The following is a 21099-nucleotide window of genomic DNA, read 5'->3' on the forward strand; positions in this document are numbered from 1 at the left end:
CACGAGCCACAACTACTGAGCCCACATGCCACAACAACTGAAGCCCGCGTGCCTAGAGCCCGTGCTCCACAACAAGAGAAGCCACCGCAATGAGAAGTCCACACACTGCAATGAAGAGTAGCCCCCGCTCACCACAACTAGAGAAAGCCTTCGCACAGCAACGAAGACCCAATGCAGCCAATAAATAAATAAATAAATAAAGACACCTTTGAAAAGAAAAAAGAAATGCAGGGGCTGCATTCAGGATACCCATAATAATCTCTTAAACTATTCTACGTTATCTGTGAGCCTGCACAGAGCAGTGAAATGTTTCTCATTTTCTTTCTCTTTTCCTTTCAGTGTTAAATAATGTAGTTCTACAAAACACAAGTCTATTTATGGTATAAAGATATCTACTGAAGATCAGCATAAACAGGGAGAAATGATTTCTGAAAGTCTCTCAATTTGCTTTACATAAACATATGGAAAGACATTTAAATAACTATGTCAAGCCACCATCACCTAAGTCCCTGGACTATCTCAGTACCCTCTTAACAGGTTTCACAGCTTCTCCTCTGACTCATTCTAGTCTATACTCTTTGCAGCAGGCAGAGTGATCACCTAAATTGGTAATCATGTTGCCCACATGCTCAAAACCTTCCAAAGGCTTTCCATCACACTTAAACCAAAATCTGCTATCTTTGTCACAGTCTATTTGGCCCTAAGTGATCTGGGCCCAAACTACCACTGTTCCTTCCACATACTCCACTGGAGTTACTCTTGCTGCTAAATTCATTTCCACCTCGGGACCTTTGCAGTGTTCCCACTAGAAAGCTCTTTCTTCAGATGTTCACATGGCCTGCTCCCTCATCTTCTCAGAGAGGCCTTCCCAGACCTATCTAATATAGATTCCTCTCTGCTGTTAAAGAATCAATCTCTTACGCTGATTTAGTTCTCTAAAGAAAACTAAACTCCTACCTTCAACACCTCTACATATTATGTATCTTATTTCTTTGTTAATTGTTTCCACTAAAAAGTAAACTCCTAGAAGGCAGTGTCTTTGTCTAGTTCATGACTACCTCCCACTCCCCACAATAATGTCCAGTATGTAGTAGGTGCTTAATGAACATTTATTGAATGAATGCTAAATACCTATTAATACTTTAGCCAAATAAAACATAAACAGGAAAACAGAAAATAAACACATGCTCCCTCTAATCACAGACATGCATTTATAAGTCTGCAAAATCACTTGCAGTTCTTTTGACCTCGAGTTTAATTATCTGTCATAATATAGTATGTCATCCTTTGAAAGTGTGGTTATTGTTCATGACTAACTAAGCCTCAAGCCTATAATGCCTTTGCTAAAACAAGCCATTCATTCTCAAATTGCTGTAAGTCAAGCTGATCTATCCCAGATCTTCTGTTTCCCAGAAATCAATGTTTATGTTGTACTGCTTCAGTGAGTTTTCTTCGCATGGTCTCTAGTGGTCACAAACCACAGTTCACCCAGTTCACCACACTATAGCTTTTTAGACACCTACTATCATTCATCTTTTACTTATATTCAGCTCAGCAGAGTAGCTGTAATGCTGGTAGATGAATGTATCAGCCCTATAGGTTTCAAGGTTGCAATCATATAATTTTATGTTTGAGATAGCCAGGTGTGGTGGTACGAGGGAACTAGTTTCAAATTTGAAGATGAAATAAACTTTTGGGTAAGCTCCATCAGGACAGGCACCATATCTGTCTTGTTCACCAGCTATGCCTAGCCCCTGGCACAGGACAATCACTAAATGAATACTAATTAAACAAGGAAAATAAATTACCTCGAAGTTGATGTAATACTACTAAAAGGAATACGATAATTCAAAGTCAAAGTCAGGAATAAGCTTAGATATAAAATAACATGACCAAGAAACTTAAAAGAAACTAAATCAATAAAGTTGCCAATGATACAAACGTTTGTATGAAAATCCAAAACATTTTTCTGAATTACTATCAATAATGGCATATAAACAAAAATCAAAGCAAGGTTAGATTTCTAACTAAAGCCATTTTTAACTTACAGGGGTTGAAATCTTCTTTGCAGTTTCTGTGATTACTTGTCCTAGAGGTTTCCAGATTTGAGATGTGTAGCGACCTAAATAGTAACAGGAATAAAAGCAAATATAATGAAAGCCAACACCCACAAAGTGCTCACCACAGTATTTATTGTTTACTTTGTATATGTTATTTTAATACCTATCTCAAAATCTACCTGAAAGACAGTCACATTTTTTCAAATTTCTAATTTATTAAATGGAGGACAGATTTCATTTTAATATAATTTTCATAGCTATTAAATTAAGCTTTAGTTCATAATTAGAAAATTAGAAAATTTCAATGGTTATGTATAAAATCCTACTTTTATACAATGTTACAGGTCATAAAAACAATAACACCCTAGTACTCAATTTCTCACTGAGGATGACTACTCTCCTAAAAGCTTCTTTTATTTTAGTGCTTTCCTTTCTTAGGCATCCTAATAATCAAAATTCCTCTGAGTCTGGACAACTAAGTATCAATAGCAAAACAGGTCCTAAATTGTTTTGAGGGCATAGAACAAGAATAAAATATTATCTGGCTAATTTACCTTTTGTACCCTAATCAGAATGTGTGTCTACGAATACTAGAGTCTCTTTTCCCAAAGCTCTGCTAGAAAACCAGTTATGACCCTCTGAACTTAAATTCAATTTCTAACCATAACATTATTTGCAAATCAAGATTTCTGCTGGGAAAGTTCAACTACATAGATGTTTTATAAGAAGTAACCTGTCTAAACATACTGTCATTCCTGTGCAAACAACATGTTACAGGGAAAAACAAAGGATGCTAGACATAGGAAGATGTGAAGTAGCCAATCTAAGTAGGAGATAAAAAGCTCTTGAGATCAAGTAGAACATTAAATAAAGTAAAATTAAATGAAGCGGAAACCCTAACTCATCTAAATCTCTTATATAAATATCAACTTCCATTTGATTCTACAACAGTATAAAATCTGGCTTTTAAAGTGCCTTAAAATTCCTTCAAAACCACAATCATGCAATCTCAATGTAAAAAAGCAATTAAAGGCTTCAAGAAGTGACATCCGGACATTTACTTTAACTATAGAGGAGAATATCTAGTTCCAATAGTCTAGGGGTACTTTCTCCTAAATTCTACTCTTCAGTCGTATTTGACCCTGAAAGAGAACTGCCTGCTATTAATATTCTAGTTAGTAAAGTGAATTTGGCAACAGAGTAGTATGTATAGAATACATACACCAATTCTTCTCATTGTAGAAACAAGACCTTGGCAAAAGTATCTTTCTCTAATTTCAAATAAAAATCTTACACTTGAATTTGAAATAACTATGCCTATTCTGCTACAGTAACTAATACAAAAATTGTTTTATGTTTATGGGCAAGTTTGTCAGAATTCCTTTTCAGACATGATGCTCTTCTCATGAAACCTCAGTAAGTAGTTAACTATAGTTATATGAAACACAAGACTTTGACAGTACAAGAACCAAGAGAATCTGAACCACTGATCTTCCTGATTTTAAAGTTCTTACTGGTAAGGTGCTTTAAATAGAGTTGTGTGGAATTAAATATTATACAAAACAAAACAAAATCTTTTATGTCTCTTTTTCTATTGGATCTCACTGCATATAACCACAATGGAATGTAGCTCCACCTAAAAAGAAGATCCAATTAACAAGATCAAATCCATGGAACTTAAGAGACACAAATGCTAAATGAAAAATGTAAACCTTTATCAACAAGGAAATGCCCTCAGATTAACATTTAATTAGAGAATAGCTATGCAATTTAAATTTATAACTATAAATTAATGGTTACAAGAGACAGCAATTTTACTTTAAATCTTTATTCTTTCTAAAAAGATTTTGGCAGTAAAAGAAGTTCTCCTGGGTTTGTCAAAGAAATTACACCAACATGTTAAAATGAATGATAAATATACTATAAAGAATGGCTACGCTCATCAGAAAGAACTGACAGCTCAGAAAATGTGTATTCTTATCGGCAAGAAAAAAATATAGGAGAATAAAAGAGCCCCATTATCACTTACACTGCTTCATATTAAAGAGATTTTATTTTTTAATAGTACACTATAGCTCAAACTAAAAAAATGTCAGGAAGATCAATTATTATTGGGGCTAGTTTTCCTAGCTTTTGTATCGTTAATTTCCTTCACTACAAAGTTTATCTAGATTTTGCTGTGCTGACAAATCTTCAGTGACTATAAATGTTGCAAAGAATGGGAATGTATGTCTTAAAATCAAAAGCCTCAGAATACTAAGGGTCTTCTCATGAATCACTATAGAAGCTACTTGGAAACATTTCTCCTGCAACATTTATTGATATATATTCTTTATTTATCTTACCTGCAAATCCAAGAGCTGCAATACCCAGTCCCACAGCTATCAAACTTCTTGCCTATGGAGGAAAAAATAATTATCACTTATAGTGTTACATACTGGGTTTTTAAAGTAAATCATTTTAAATAATGAGAATTATGATTAATAACACATTTTCCTCAAGCTCTGTGGTGCAGAATTTTTAAAAATCTTCAGGATTACAGCTAATTTTCAGTGAATTAAAATAATTCTAGATTTCATTTAATTTCCACGTATTTGAATTTGTTCTAACCAAGAGCTTTTATGTTACCTATTGCTAAAATGTTTTCTATAGACTATTCTTTCTTTCTTTTTTTTTTTTTTTTGTGGTACGCGGGCCTCTCACTGCTGTGGCCTCTCCCATGGCAGAGCACAGGCTCCGGACACGCAGGCTCAGCGGCCATGGCTCACAGGCCTAGCCGCTCCGCGGCATGTGGGATCTTCCCGGACGGGGGCACGAACCCACGTCCTCTGCATCGGCAGGTGGACTCTCAACCACTGGGCCACCAGGGAAGCCCCTAGACTATTCTTAATAGTGGGTTTAATGTATTTATCTTCTATAAAGCTAAAAGGTAAATATTTCCTCCTCATTTACATATGCAATGCTCAATGGACTCTGCTATATTTAAAAAACTTGATAAAATGTATCCATGTTTAGAAAAGAAGTCAAACTGTGAAAAATTAGTAAAAGTGATGAATAACTTAAGAGCTAGCTTATTTCTACCTTTCTAGACCAATGTAAAAATTTTACAGTAAGAGCCAAGAATTCAGAATTTAAAGTTATGAGCTCATCCTGATAAATTTTAAATTAGTTATATACTCCATATCAGTCTATGCTTTTCTCCTTAACCACCTTGGGAAAATATTCGTCACAACAGAAAAAGGTTTTATGTAGCAAGGATCAAAGGTTGCCCCCCAAGATCCACTTTCCCCTTCTTCTACAGGATCAAAATTCCTATTTTTAGCCAGACATATATTTCCAAGCCCCCCCTTAGACTTAGGTACAGCTATGTTTACTAAGTGTTGGCTTATAGGATATAAGCAGAGTGGTGTGTGCAGCCTCAGAGAAGTCCTTCATGGGACGGTGGAATGTCCTTCTCCCTTTCCATTCCTCCGTCCTGCTGGCTGCAATGTAGACATTATACCAGGAGTTGCCATGTCGGATAAGGAAGGAAGAACAATGGGATGAAAGGAGCCCGCGTCCTGGATGATCATGTAGCTGCCACAGCACCCCTGGACTGCTTCTATCTACATGAGGTAAAAATAAAATTGTCTTTCTAAGATACTACGACTATTTTCAGTTTTCAGGTACTTGCAGCCAAATCAAATTTTGATGGGATCAGAATTAAGGAGAGATACTATAGAAATGGTTTCTGTCTGATTAGTGGTGAAAGAGGCAAACCCTTAAGATCCAAAAACTAAAAAAAAAGCTACAATAATCTCACTAGGGAATAGAATGGAGTCATTTCACAACAGTACAGCAGAAATCATAAGATGGAGGTTGAGACTAGATGGATAGTAAAACCAAAAGGCCCTATAGCCATCAGTTTTCAAGTTCTGTAAGGGAATGCAAATCTTAGGAAATCAAAGCCCCAAGTCTTCAAGAGGAGACTCGATAAGGATAAACATCAAGACACAAAGGCCAACTGTATGAAGGTGCTCTAACTTTAACACCCAGTAACTCTCTCTTAGAAGTCTAGAGCTCTTCATAGACAAAATGAGGAAAGTTCATCTAGGTTTCCTCTCCTCAGTTCCAGTTCCTTTTTTTTTAAAGAGTTAGACTTTTTAAAAAAAATAAATTTATTTATTTATTTTGCTTCACTGAGTCTTCGTTGCTGCACGTGGGCTTTCTCTAGTTGTGGTGAGTGGGATCTACTCTTCGCTGCAGTGTGTGGGCTTCTCACTGCGGTGGCTTCTCTAGTTACGGAGCACAGGCTCTAGGCATGTGGGCTTCAGTAGTCGTGGCATATGGGCTCAGTAGTTGTGGCTCACAGGTTCTAGACTGCATGCTCAGTAGTTGTGGTGCACAGGCTTAGTTGCTCTGCAGCAGGTGGGATCTTCCTGGACCGGGGCTGGAACCCGTGTCTCCTGCATTGGAAGGTGGATTCTTAACCACTGTGCCACCAGGGAAGTCCTCAGCTCCAGTTCTAAGATTCACCTTTTCACAAGGCAGAGCACTAGGGCAATCTCAGTAAAGGAAGATTCTTTCCCTGGCAGAGAAGGACAAGCCTAGAGCTAGCTAGCAAGAGGCCAAACAGTCTTTGAGGTTCCCTTCAAGTTGTCCAGATGTAATTACTCCTGAACTGAAGGGAAATGAGTATTGATTTCAAGAAGATGTTCTGTTGAGGTATATTTTTGCCATTTTCTAGAGCTTCCCAGGGGCTACATATTTTGAGTTTTCCAGTCTTATTTTCCATTGGTTCACTTTAAGGATCCTCAGTCCAACCAAAGTACTCAACAGGGGCTTCCCTGGTGGTGTAGTGGTTAAGAATCCACCTGCCAATGCAGGGGACATGGGTTCAAGTCCTGGTCTGGGAAGATCCCACATGCCACGGAGCAACAAAGCCCGTGCGCCACAACTACTGAGCCTGTGAGCCACAACTACTGAGCCAGGGCACCACAACTACTGAAGCCCATGCGCCTAGAGCCCATGCTCTGCATCAAGAGAAGCCACTGCAATAAGAAGCCTGTGCACCACAACGAAGAGTACCCCCACTCACCGCAACTAGACAAAGCCTGTACGCAGCAACGAAGACCCAACTCAGCCATAAATAAATAAATAAATAAATTTATTTTTAAAAAAGTACTCAACTGTTTTCATGTGTGAATTTATTTTCCTTCCTCATAAAACTTGTTTATTCTTTCATCTGACTAGAAATATTTATCTTTGCTATCAAGATCTGACGTATTCTTAATATTTCAGCTTGAACCAGCCACAGAATGGGAGAAGTCATTTGCAACACATAATGATGAGCACATGCCCAAAAATACAGAGAATTCCTCCACATTAAAAAGACAGATGGGGCTTCCCTGGTGGCGCAGTGGTTGAGAGTCTGCCTGCCGATGCAGGGGACACGGGTTCGTGCCCCAGTCCGGGAAGATCCCACATGCCACGGAGCAGCTGGGCCCGTGAGCCATGGTCGCTGAGCCTGCGCGTCCGGAGCCTGTGCTCCGCAACAGGAGAGGCCACAACAGTGAGAGGCCCGCGTACCGCAAAAGAAAAAAAAGAAAAAGACAGATGATCCAGTAGAAAATGAACAAGAGTCCGGGGGACTTCACCGGTGGGTCCAGTGGTAAAGAATCCGGCCTTCCAATACAGAAGACACGGGTTTGATCCCTGGTAGGGGAACTAAGATCCCACGTGCCGGGGCAACTAAGCCCACGTGCCACAACAAAGAGCCCACATGCTGCAGTGAAAGATCCCACATGCCGCATTGAAGATCCCGTGTGTCACAACTAAGACCCAACACAGCCAAAAATAAATAAATAAATAAAATATTAAAAAAAAAAGAGTAGGTCAGGGACTTCATAGAAAAAAATCTAAATGGCTAATAAACATATGAATACTAACAATAACCACAAAACCAAAATGTTGTAGAAATATTAATACAAGAATATAAAGATCTCTGGCCTTTGTGAGATTTGTTCTATCCACTGATGCATCAAGCACCAAGCAATAATATCTACACTTCTAGGGTTATTCTGAGGATAATATTAATAATGTATGTAAGGGACTTAGCACAGTGGCTTGGCACATAGTAAACAGGCAGTAAACGTGAACCACATTAATGTTATCAATAAGAATAACTAGCTATTAGGAATGTAAATGGTGTAACAGAAATACGAAGAATGTTTCACAAACTCTTAAATTTGTCCAAGTAAAAGAAGATTCACAGAAGTGGTTTTTGAGGTAGGCCGTGGAAAATGAATTGGTCTTCTCTAGGTTAGATAATCCAAATTTTCACATTTTGAAAAATGCATATTTAAAAAACATAAAGTCTTGAAAAGTTGAGTTATTTTAATTTCACAATTTTATAGGTTGATTATTGCATCATTTTTATTATTTCTACTATTCAAATATATATATGAGACAAATAGTTGCCTCATTATTCTAAAGAGATTTTTATGTCAAGGTATTTATATCAGAAACATTAAATCATCAGACATTTGATCATTTATCACTTTAATCTAACAATATGTAAGGCTCAATTGCATTTAACAATTAAAACTTCAATTTAATTTAACAAATTAAGTATTGAGTACTCTGATGATTATCCTCCATTTGTCTCTCCAGATTCATTTTCCACCCTTCTCTGCCTTGCTCTTTACCTCTGTCTTCCCTTATCTCAAAAGACTACGTTATCCAGTCCTTGCTTGCCCCCTCTCGCTTCTGGTTGGGTTTTGCCAATGAGAGGAAGTGTTGAACAGAACACCATGCACTGGTTACCAATCCCAGAAAAGGACTCTATACATTTCTGCCCATTATATCTTGGTATCAAGGTTGTGAAGGAAAACACAACAGTCAAGCACTAGGTAGAACAATGATTTACTCATATAGAGAAGAGACAGAGTAAGATCAGCTCCAGTCATGTGCACTAGTCTCATACGGCTAGTGGCTGCCAGCCAGCTGACAAAGGGAAATTGGCCCACAAGCACCCTCCCGCTCTTTATCCCACACTATCCCTGGAGTCTGAAATACTGAAAGCTGGGGGCAAGCCTGAAACAGGGGACGATAATCCCACAAAGTACAGGTTGTGTGAGCTCCAAGTGTTCCAAGTCCAAGACCCATTCTTACGAGGCCAAGAGGGGTTGAAAGGCTATGCACATGAGACTTTTTCCCGACAGGAAGGATCAGCAGAAGAGCAAAGAGTGGAAGGAGGTAGAAACAACAGTACAACGTATTCCCTGCTGTATTTCCTCTGTGGCCATGGCTCTTGTTGAGTGGCTCCTCTTCCATACCTGTAACTCTCACTGGGTTCTGGAGCATAGCTCCCAACCCCTTGCCTCTTTGCCTGAGTGGATAACTGTTTCCAACTGGTGCTAGTCCCTGGGTGATTCATCATCCCTTTTTGGTTAAACTATGCCCACAACTCTGCAAATAGTCCCTTCATTAAACTATGTTCCAAAAAACCATCCATTACTACCAGGACCCTCAATGATACAAGCATGACTGTACACCAGTCACTATACACAACAAGGCAAAGGCCTATATCAAATGGGGCCTCTACAGGATGCTAAACATGGTGAGCCTCCAACGTTTATGCTAATCTCCCAAACGTCTTTATTTTTAACCTATCGCATTTATTTCACTAATGTATGCTTAGATGTGTTCTGTCTCCTTAAGCTTTCCTAGATAGCAAGAGCTTTTAAAAAAATCTGATGAACTCTATGGAGCAACACCTTAGAAAAGCGCAAATATATATATACACCCTAGAAAAGCACGAATATTTTTGTATATAATTTGAGGGAATCCATGGGTTTCCCTGAAGCCCTTCAGCTCACAAACCCCAACATGAGAACCTCTAAGAAATAAATAAATGTGGGGGCTTCCCTCATGGCGCAGTGGCTGAGAGTCCACCTGCCAATTCAGGGGACACCGGTTGGATCCCTGGTCTGGGAACATCCCACGTGCCGTGGAGCAGCTAAGCCTGAGTGCCACAACTACCAAGCCTGCACTCTAGAGCCCATGAGCCACAACTACTGAAGCCCGCATGCCTAGAGCCCATGCTCCGCAACAAGAGAAGCCACTGCAATGAGAAGCCCGCGCACTGAAATGAAGAGTAGCCCCTGCTCACCACAACTAGAAAAAGCCCACATGCAGCAACGAAGACCCAACACAGCCAAAAATAAATTAATTAAATAAATTTTTTTAATAAATGTGGACTTCCCTGGTGGCACAGTGGTTAAGAATCTGCCTGCCAATGCAGGGGACACGAGTTGGATCCCTGGTCCAGGAAGATAACACATGCTGCAGAGCAACAAAACCCGTGCGCCACACTACTGAGCCTGTGCTCTAGAGCCTGTGCGCTGCAAGTACTGAAACCCATGCGCCACAACTACTGAAGCCCGCGCACTCTAGGGCCCGTGCTCCACAACAAGAGAAGCCACTGCAATGAGAAGCCCACGCACCGCAACGAAGAGTGGCCCCCACTCACCACAACTAGAGGAAGCCCACGCGCAGCAATGAAGACCCAACGCAGCCAAATATATTAAAAAAAAATTAAAATTAATAATAAACAAATGCCCACTGAAATAAGAAGGGTGTTTCATTTACTTTGAGTTCCCAGAGCATATCAGAAGATCTGCCATTTATATTTCATTTTTCATTCATTCAACAATAGTTCAATAAGAAAAATAATGCTAATGCCAGAATTAATCTCTATTTCTGAAGACTAACTTTATAGAAAGATAAACGCTAAAGGCCTTGCAACCTTTAAAAACAACAAAAACAAACCCAAATTAGGTAGATCATTGGAGCAAATAAGAATGTTCAATAAATGACCCCAAACTGTGCAATCAAGTCTTACTCATCCACACTGAAAATGGACAAAGTATTAGCACAGCTAATCAACAACTCATTTCTTATTGGAATTAAATTACTTACTGGAAGGGGACTGTATCTGATTTACCTCTTTAATAGTATTTTCAATTAATTTGATATTAAAATAGTTTATACCTTTTGAGCATAAACAACTGATAACAAAAATCTACTATTTGGAAGTAGAACTCAACTTGAAATTTTAAAACTATTATGCGTCCTGCACTACCAGATTCCTGTACTCTGTAATAAGAATAAAGGTCCTCTGCATGAAGTTTTCTATGGAAATACTGTCAGAGAGATAAGCAAATAAGTTAAAACTTTAACCTCAAACGGTCCAGAATAAGAATATTATTTGTTTCCTAGAGAAAAATATTTATCTACTACCTGTTTTTCAGTCACTAGAAAGTCATTTGTATTTTTTTTAGACACAAATTTAGAGAGCTCTAAAACAACAAATTCCACCAACTCTCCACATACATGAATGACCCAAACAGAAAAAAGAGATCATCTAGCTGCAGATACAGAAGACAGGAAGCACAGGAAAATCCATCTGAAATCTGAGCAAGTAGTTCACGCAGAACTCTCAGCCATACCTTTATCTGACCTTAAATTTTTTTAAAGTAAAATAACATCTAAAGCATACTGGGGCTTTAAAAAACAAAAGCCCATGGTTCATTTGGCATAACTGTGTAAATATCAGAGAATTCCATCAACATCTTCTCTATTTGACTACTGTTGGAAAAAAATTCACATACGCTTTATCACTATGCTATTTCACATTTACTTAAACTCCAGTGCTGTACCTTCAGGCTAACAGAATCTATTTTATTTCTTTTATATACGTAACACCATATTTGATCTATGTCAAGCACAATGATGTGCTTCAATTTTTATTCTGAATGTTTTTATAAACAATGATGCTTTAAAACTAAATTGCCAGTAACAGAACAAAAACGACAATGAAAAGACAATTTAAAAGCAAAATGGAGAATGAGGCAGTGTTAGTACCATAAGTACTGTCATTGTTTACCAATTAGGCAATAACCAGGTTAAATGTCTATGATTGCTCATGCAACTAGACTGATATCACGTTACATCTGTGTTTTTACAGAAACTAGGGAAATGTTGCTACTTTTTTGACTTAGGGAAATTAGAATATGGGCTGAAAATAAGACAGGCAGTGTGATTTAAAAAGAAAGATATGTATACACCTGTACTCTGGCCTAAGCTAAAATGGCCATAGGTGTCAAACATATGTAGGAGACAGCAGATGGTACATGTGGATGCCATACAAGGTATTTTTGTTGTTGTTGTTTTAAACATCCACAAGGCTGCCTTCAGGAAGTTTTAGTTTTGAAACTTTTTCTTTGAAGGTTCAGATGGTTAGAAAAGCAGCTAACACTTTCTAGGCCTGCAGAAGATCTAAATAAATTCTTAGATACATTTTTTTCTATATAAAATTATGCGAGCACGTATTTATAACAAGTTGATCTTTCTATAAAAAAGGTATGTATGTGCACATATATACCTAAAAACTAATACAGGTACAAATCAATTAAAAATTCTACCAACTAATTCTTTTACTACTGGTCCAGACCAGTGTTTGGGGAAAGTGGTCTATATAAGAAAAATAGAAAAATTCCATTCATACCAAATTTGGAAATTCAGTTTTTAACAATCTCATCATAGTCACCACAGAAAACAAAGACGATATGTACACATATAACTAATTTATGTGTTATTGGCCAATGGTATTTAATTAAGTTTTTAAAAATTCATGACAACTTTAGATTATATTTCTCAAAAATGCCAAAAAGCATAGTTTTCACTGCATCCCCTGTGACCATACACAATGCATGAATATTTTAGATTTTAAAATGTCCAAGCATATGTATAATAGCATTGCAGAAATTAACGAACAGTAAATTCCCAGTGAAGTCACTGACTGATTTAAAATGGCTGGAGAGTTACCATAACGAATCCTCTGCCTAGGGACTTCCCTGGTGGCACAGTGGTTAAGACTCTGCACTCCCAATGCAGGGGGCCAGGGTTCGATCCCTGGTCAGGGAACTAGCTCCCACATGCATGCCACAGCTTGCCTGCAAGCTGCAACAAAGGAGCCCACATGCCACAAATAAGACCCGGCGCAACCAAATAAATAGAATAAATAAATAATTATTAAAAAAAAAAAGAATCCTCTGCCTAGACTGCTAAAGTTGACTGGAGAAGAGTCTTATGAACACACTACATAGCACCATGACAAAATTATGGTTTCTGACGGCGGCTGGGCTTTCAAATCCACTCAGTATCATCATCTCCTTCATCCTTGATTCATACCATTCCCCATTCCTTTTTGCCCTTACTGTTCTAAATTTTACTTTTTTCATTAGCCTTCATGTTTTTTACCCATGAAGCAAGCATGAACTTCCTCAATCTTCCCTTTCACCCCTGAATGTATAACCCATGTGTTTCAAAGTTAATCAGGCCTGGGCTCCAATTCCAGCTCAACATTTACCAAATCTGCGACCCTAAGCTGATCTCTCTAGGCCCATTTCCTCATCTATAAAATGGGAATGTGGGAATGTGAAAACCTAATCACAGCGTGCTCAAAATGATTTATGAGAAAAGATTATGAAAAATGACCAACGAACTGTGTAAACATGGCAGATGTCTGTTAGTTCTTTCTTCACTCCCACAATTTTACTCTTAATCCTTTCTGTTCTCTGCTCATTCCTCCTGGAAAATCCCGGCTTATTTCAAATAGCTTTAAGGTCACCTCCAGGTAAAACTTACGCCACCCATCTCCTCACTCAAGTAAAACTTTTTAGTGACTCCATGGTACTTAGCAGTTCTATTATAGTACATAGCACATTATTTAATAATGGCTTACCTATTTCAAACCCTTGCTAAAATGTGAGCTTCTGGAGGTAGGGACTGTTTACCTCTTTGGATTTCTGAAATCTAACAAAGTACCTAGTACATAGTAGGTTCTCAAAAGTTAATATAATGGAATGAAAATGATCTTAAGAAGCATTCCCACTATCCAGATGCCTTTTGGAACTTGAATTATTTATGTACTGTATTGGTGTCTGCTAGTGGATGGAATTATGATTGAAATGGGAAAATATAATGGAAAATGATCGTTAAATTTAATCAAGAAATTAACACATAATCATGTCTTAAAATATTCTGGACCAGGTATATATATCCAAAAGTCTCACAGAAGAAAAAGAAAATGAAGTTAAGGGCCTATGCCAGGTAAATTTCATTACAAAAATGAAATGAATATAATTCACAGATCCATGTAGAAAAACATGAAGGAGTAACTGAATTGTTAAACAAAGAAAAATAACAACACTCCAAATAAAAAAAGTCAGGCATTTTTTCAAGCAGCCATTTGGAGACTCTCCCATCTCTGAGTATTTCAAAGAGATAGACAATAAACAATAGAAATCAGAAAAATATACAATGGAAAGTGACATATGCTATGAAGGAAATTAAGCAGCCAAAGAATTACGTGTGGGGACTTCCCTGGTGGCACAGTGGTTAAGAATCCACCTGCCAATGCAGGGGACACGGGTTCGAGCCCTGGTCAGGGAAGATCCCACGTGCTGTGGAGCAACTAAGCCCATGTGCCACAACTACTGAAGCCCGCGTGCCTAGAGCCCATGCTCTGCAACAAGAGAAGCCACCACAATAAGAAGAATGCACAATGCAACGAAGACTAGCCCCCGCTCGCTGCAACTAGAGAAAGCCCACGCACAGCAACAAAGACCCAACGCAGCCAAAAATAAATAAATAAAAACAAATAAATTAATTAATTTTTTTAAAAGCCAACAAGATTTGTTAAGAGACCGGATGTGAGGTTTAAAAGAAAGAGAAGATGATGAATGGATAAAGAAAATGTAGTGCATATGTACAGTGGAATATTATTCACCCATAAAGAGAAGGAAAGTCTAGCATTTGTGACAACGTGGATGAACCTGGAAGACATTACACAAACTGAAATAAAACCAGACACAGAAAGACAAATATTGATTGATCTCACATACATGTGGAATCTAAAAAAGTCAAAAACTCATGGAAGCAGAGAGTAGAACAGCGGTTAACAGAGGCTGGGGTGGGAGAAATGGGGTGATGTGGGTCAAAGTTCCTGTAAGATGAATAAGTTTTATACTTGAAATTTGCTAAGAGTAGTAGACCTAAGCTTTCTCACCGTATGTGTACATACATGTGCACAGACGCGTGCACACACACACACACACACACACACAGAAGGTAACCATGTGAGGTGACCAATGTGTTAATTAGCTTGAATTATGGTGATCATTTCACAATGTATATGTCTATTAAATCATGTTGTCCACCTTACATATATACAATCTTTATTTGTCAATTATACCTCAGTAAAGCTGGGGGGAAAGAATGTCAAGGTTATTGCCTTACACAACTGGAAGAATGGAGTTCCCTTTTGCTGGGAGGAAAGTCTGTGACAGGTAGTGGGGCAGAGGGAAGGGCTGTCATAAGCTCCTTTGGTCTTGCTTTTCTAAAAACACGCCACCCTCAGTGTGATAAGTAAAACCCAAGCAAAGCTGTACATGAATTCCTAACACCTGGGGAAGAAACGGTCTCATCTACTAATGGAAAAGAAGAATGAGCAGGTTGTCTCAAAATACATCCCTTGTTATCTCGCAGTGGCTCAGTTCTCAAGGGTTAATCACAAGCAAATCACTTTCTGCTGAACTCAGTGTTTTATGCTGCCTTATTATTTGGTTCAATTTCTACAAAGAAAGCTATTTGAATTTAAACAGCAAGTGGAAAGGAGAAAAAAGGGAAGAAACAAGAAAGACTGCTTGGCAAATCAGCAGAATTTGAGAAAGAGAGGTAGTGCACATGCAGATCAAAAGAAGGAGAGCAAGGGAATTTATATTCCAGAAAAAGTGTCAGACATGATAAAATGACATTAGGAAGAGAATTTTTACAATTATCCTTCCCTAAAAATTTCAAGCTGGCATGAATGTTCCAGATTTTCTTATCTAAATCCACCTGGCCCTTACCATTACTGTTCCATTGCCAAAAAAAAAATACACTTGAACTTCTCTCAAAGCACCAATTCTTTAATTAATTTAAGTGAAAAATTTTAATTAAGTAAAAAAAAAGCAATGTTAACTACATCTTACTTGATTGACTTTAAAGTCACTTTATTTTAAACCATAGGCAAGCATTAATATCTACAGCATGACTAGAGAGTAAATAAAAGGGCAAAACAAAACCAAACTGAAACAGTAAAACAAAACCCAAAAGCAAACATAATAAGAAACAAGGGGCTTCCCTGGTGGAGCAGTGGTTGAGAGTCCGCCTGCCGATGCAGGGGACACGGGTTCATGCCCCGGTCCGGGAGGATCCCACATGCCACGGAGCGGCTGGGCCCGTGAGCCATGGCCGCTGAGCCTGCGCGTCCGGAGCCTGTGCGTCCGGAGCCTGTGCTCCTCAATGGGAGAGGCCACGGCGGTGAGAGGCCCTCGTACCATAAAAAAAAAAAAAAAAAGAAACAAAACTCTCAGGCTCAGGACAAATGAGTACTTCTCCACTCTAATATAATGAACAAAAAATTCTCCAAACTGAAATCCTTGCTATAACTGATGATCTTATGAATAACCTTTTAAGTACTGTTTAGCATTTATTCAGTGACCCACTGATACAAACCTTGTCTCTAATAACGCAAGCAGCTTTCTTTGTTCACGTTAAATGTGACTAGCCAGAAAGTCCTGTCCCAATACCGACCTAGTTCTGGTCGCCTCAGAGGGTACCAGGAGTCCCTGGGTTCATCACAGGTTTGCCACACCAGGCTGCACATTTGGCTCAAGTTCTCAAACCCAAGGATACTGTGATGGTTCACTTTATGTGTCAGTTTGGCTAGGTCAGTCAATTAAACCTCAGTGTAGGCGTTGCTGTGTTGGTATTTGGTACATGTGGCTAACATCTATAATCAGCTGACTTTATTAAGTAAAGCAGTTTATCTTTGATAACATAGGTGTGACTCATCCAAGCAGTTGAAAGGCCTTAAGAAAACTGAGATTTCCCTGAGGAAGTAGAAATTCTGCCTCAAGACTTAGCTGCTGTCTGAAAGTTGCCAGCCTGCAGGCCAGCCCTACAAATTTTAGACTTGCCAGCTCACACAATTGTGTAAGTCAGTTCCTAGAAATAGATAAATAATACATTCTACTTAGTTCTGTTTCTTTGGAGAACCCTGGCTGATACATATTTCTACTGTGTTTCAGGACCAGAAAATAATGTTTTTAGGTATATCGCCCTGACTCATTCATTATTCACTAATTCAACATTTATTTAAACATTTAATCGGGGTGCTTACTACAAACCAGGCACTGTACTAGGGGTAGAGATATGGATCAATAAAGTCACCTCACAAAGGCTACAAACTGATTCACAATCTCAAAACAAAACCTGCGAGTCCTCAAAAACCTACTAGTTTGCTTTTATATTTTATTTCTCCATAAATTTATCTAATTTCTTTTAGAACTTACTAGATTTTTAGCCAGAAATATTTCTTAGGATAATAAAGGGATGGTTATTCTACTTGTCAATGACTCTCAAAAGTTGACACATGACACACCCTCTCTTAGGACCAGATTTTAAATCAGATCATGGACCATAGATAAGATTCCCTCTAGGCTATTTGCAAAGGCACATGGTTGTAATCCCATCCCTTTGTCATGTTACCTCATGATACCTCATCAATGTGCAGAGACACTGGAGTTAAGATCCAGTGCTTTATACAGCTACACTGAGATAACCAATGTGCTGAGAATAATCTAGTGCACAGATTTTACTAATTAGTGTTAACACATTCCATCAAATTTGAAACAAGCACGCACTAACTAAAAACTCTCTTTAAGATGTATACGATTATAATAATATAGTAATTGACATTTTTTTTAATTGGTAAAAACTTTCACTTTAACACTAGGTTTAACCTGAGGGAGAGATTCCATGTTTCTATCTTTATTACAATTTAGTAAGTCAGTGCTAGTAGGGAGTAGTGGAAGTAAGACGCTGAAAGCCCGTTTCAGCAGATATTTGATCAGAGGCTGCCAATAAGAAACTTGCACTTACCCTTACATGTTTGCCCTGTGAGCTGGTCCCTACCTGTGTCTGGACCAGGTCACTTCCCAAAATAAGCTCTCAGTCCTCTGAAGCTGCTGGCTCTAAGGGACTTGGGGTATCTGAGTCATATCCCTACTACCCTCATTCAGTTGAGTCTAATATGTCTCCACCCTTCTGTTTCACCACTGTTCATATAAAGATAGTATTATTGACCCCAGTCCCTAACACAGAAGGATGTCTGGTATATATATGGCTTCTCAGTTACTAAATAGCAAAGAAAAATGGAATGACTCTAGATAGGCAGCAGGAACAAGTGAATTTCCAAATATGAAAGAAATCAATGCCAACAGTACCCTCTCCCCTATTCAAATACTCCCACCTCTCTACATCCCAGTTTGTCTATTGTAATCCCAGACCACAACTTCATAACTTGTCTCCTCTACTGAACTGTGAGCCTCTAGAGAGCAAGAAGCAGGTACTATTCATCTTTGTATTCCTAGAATACGTATGGGTTAAATAAAAGTTAGTGTTAACTGACTGCATGGATGAATGTGTGTGTAGATGGTTAGGTGGACAGGTGGCCAGTTGCTAAGTACTCTGCTTCTGGGTCATAGATGGCTTCTGAGAAGAGTCCAGATAAAACTGAAGGATAGGGTCAATGCTAGACCAAGAGGGAAAAGGGAGGATACAGGAGAGAACAAAGGTTAGAAGCTGAGAAACCTGAATTCTGATTGAGATTCTGTCCTTAACTCACGGTGACTTTAGGTTATTGCAATTGAATATATGTGTACGTTGGAGGGCAGGGATCATCTACAGAATATGTTAAATATCTACAGAATATGTTAAATACAGACTAGACCAGTAACCTATAAAATATTTCAAACATAGAGCAGACAACGTGTAAAATATAAGGTCAACTTCCATCTATTTAACAATACGGAATCATCTCAAGATAATAACCCTAAGCAGACAGGCCAAAAGGGGCAAGATTTTCAAAGTCAAATTCTAATTAGAAAATTAAGCCAGAATGATACTGAAAGATGACTTTGGTGTTTGGAAGATATCTGTTAGGAAGTAAGAACTATGGCAAGCTTTACACCCGTGCTCTGTGGCTCTTCATGCTAGATGTGTCAAGTCTATCGGTGAAGCCTGTGAGACGTGTTCTTTGGCCTGAAGCTTCAGATATATCTGCTCTAAAAAGCTTGGTCTTCTGGGCAATTCAAGGTTCATTTAGTTCTAGAAGTTAGTTTCTTTAACTTGTTCGTCACTGCTATTTTATTCACTGGCCCTAAATTTCTCTCTTTCAAATGTAAGGATTTTCCTTAGTTCTTTCTATTATCTAAAATTTGGAGAAAAGGGACTTTTTTTACCTAACAGATATCCTTTATCATTTTGTTATTGTACTTTTATTGTTTTATTGACTTTTATTAAATTATTTTTGTCCAGTAACTTCCTGAATTAAGAGTTCTACACTATTCCTGAATTCAGTTCTAAACTATTTTAGCCTACCTTCAAATGAGCCTTCCCTGCCTCTTTCCCCCTCACACAATCACACACTTCTCCCGCCAATTCATTTATATGTTTTCTTTTTCGGGAAATGTTCTATTTCTATTTGACTTTTGAAAGGTGCAAACTGAAGTACACACAGTACTCTACAAGCAGACACATTATACTTTTATACAGAAAAGATATGTTTTGGGAATTCCCTGGTGGTCCAGTGGTTAGGACTCTGTGCTTCCACTGCAGGGGGCCCAGTTCGATCCCTGGTTGGGGAACTAAGATCCCACACACACACAAAATATATGTATGTTTCTGTTTTATTTTCAATAGTTTCCATAAGATGTCCAATGTTTTGCTGGCATTTTTAGAGCTGAAAGAAATGATAGAAAACATCTAGCCAAAACCCACTCCACTTCCGCCATTTTTACGGAGGAAGACATTGAGGTCCTGAATAGTCACATGCCTTGTCCAAGTTGCAGCCATTGTTTTTTGTTTGTTTGTTTGTGTTTTCTTTTGTTTTTAATTTATTTATTTTTGGCTACGTTGGGTCTTCATTGCTGCACGCGGGCTTTCTCTAGTTGCGGCAAGTGGGGGCTACTCTTCATTGCTGTGCACAGGCTCCAGTAGTTGTGGCGCGTGGGCTCAGTAGTTGTGGCGCGTGGACTCAGTAGTTGTGGCTCACAGGCTTAGTTCCTCCGTGGCATGTGGGATCTTCCCGGACCAGGGCTCGAACCTGTGTCCCCTGCATTGGCAGGCGGATTCTTAACCACTGTACCACCAGGGAAGCGTCACAGCAATTGTTATCAGTGTCTGCACTGGGACTGGAACACAGGTATCCTAATTCCAGACCACAGCCTAGGTATTCAAGCAACAATTTAATCTCCTACAGTCTTTTAATAGATTATAAAAATCATTCAGTTATCTTTCCAGTGTGAGCTCATACTCAGTGCAACATCCCTAACTGACTTTAGTGCCCATTCACAAACCTTTTGCCTTGTACAACTTCTTACTAGGTAGTTTGATAAATTACCCAGAGAAAATAGTGTCATTTAATTGTCTAATGTCAAGTTAGATCCTAGCACTGGTCCTTGATGTCCTCACTCCTTATATAATTCCCTATTTTTTTCTTCACAAAATTTTACCTTCCCTCAACCTCCAACAAGAAGTTGTATGTTCAAAACTCCCACATTTAATATAAAACTAACAGTTTGTTAAGTATGAAAGTAGGATTACTAGTACCTCCTTCAACTTCTGGATGGGGCCATGTGGCAATCTGTCACACTCCAGTATAAAGGCCATTAATAATGAGAGGCATCCATTTAGCCAACAACTCAAAGCCTTACAATTGTCAAGGGAGTGGTTCAATGAACATTCTCAAACTAATGCTACGAATTCAAATTGGGACAATCTGTCTTGAAGGTAATTTCACCATAGGAATCAACAGCCTTAAACATATTCATGTCATTAGGCTCAGAAAACAATCAGAGAGGTGCATAAAAACTTTTATATGAGAATA

General features: G+C 38.5%; 1 protein-coding gene across 1 annotated transcript in view; it reads right to left on the reverse strand.

Moving 5' to 3' along the window:
• DNAJC15 (DnaJ heat shock protein family (Hsp40) member C15) overlaps positions 1-21099 on the reverse strand; it is a 62478-nt gene that overhangs the window by 31484 nt on the left and 9895 nt on the right. Inside the window, exons 2-3 of the mRNA XM_059995500.1 lie at positions 4406-4457; positions 2049-2122 (exon numbers count right to left, since the gene is read on the reverse strand). Coding sequence (XP_059851483.1) covers positions 2049-2122; positions 4406-4457 — 126 coding nt within the window. The remainder of the gene's footprint in view (positions 1-2048; positions 2123-4405; positions 4458-21099) is intronic.

Source organism: Delphinus delphis, chromosome 18 (assembly GCF_949987515.2).
Source record: "Delphinus delphis chromosome 18, mDelDel1.2, whole genome shotgun sequence".
Classification (NCBI taxonomy): Eukaryota; Metazoa; Chordata; class Mammalia; order Artiodactyla; family Delphinidae; genus Delphinus; species Delphinus delphis.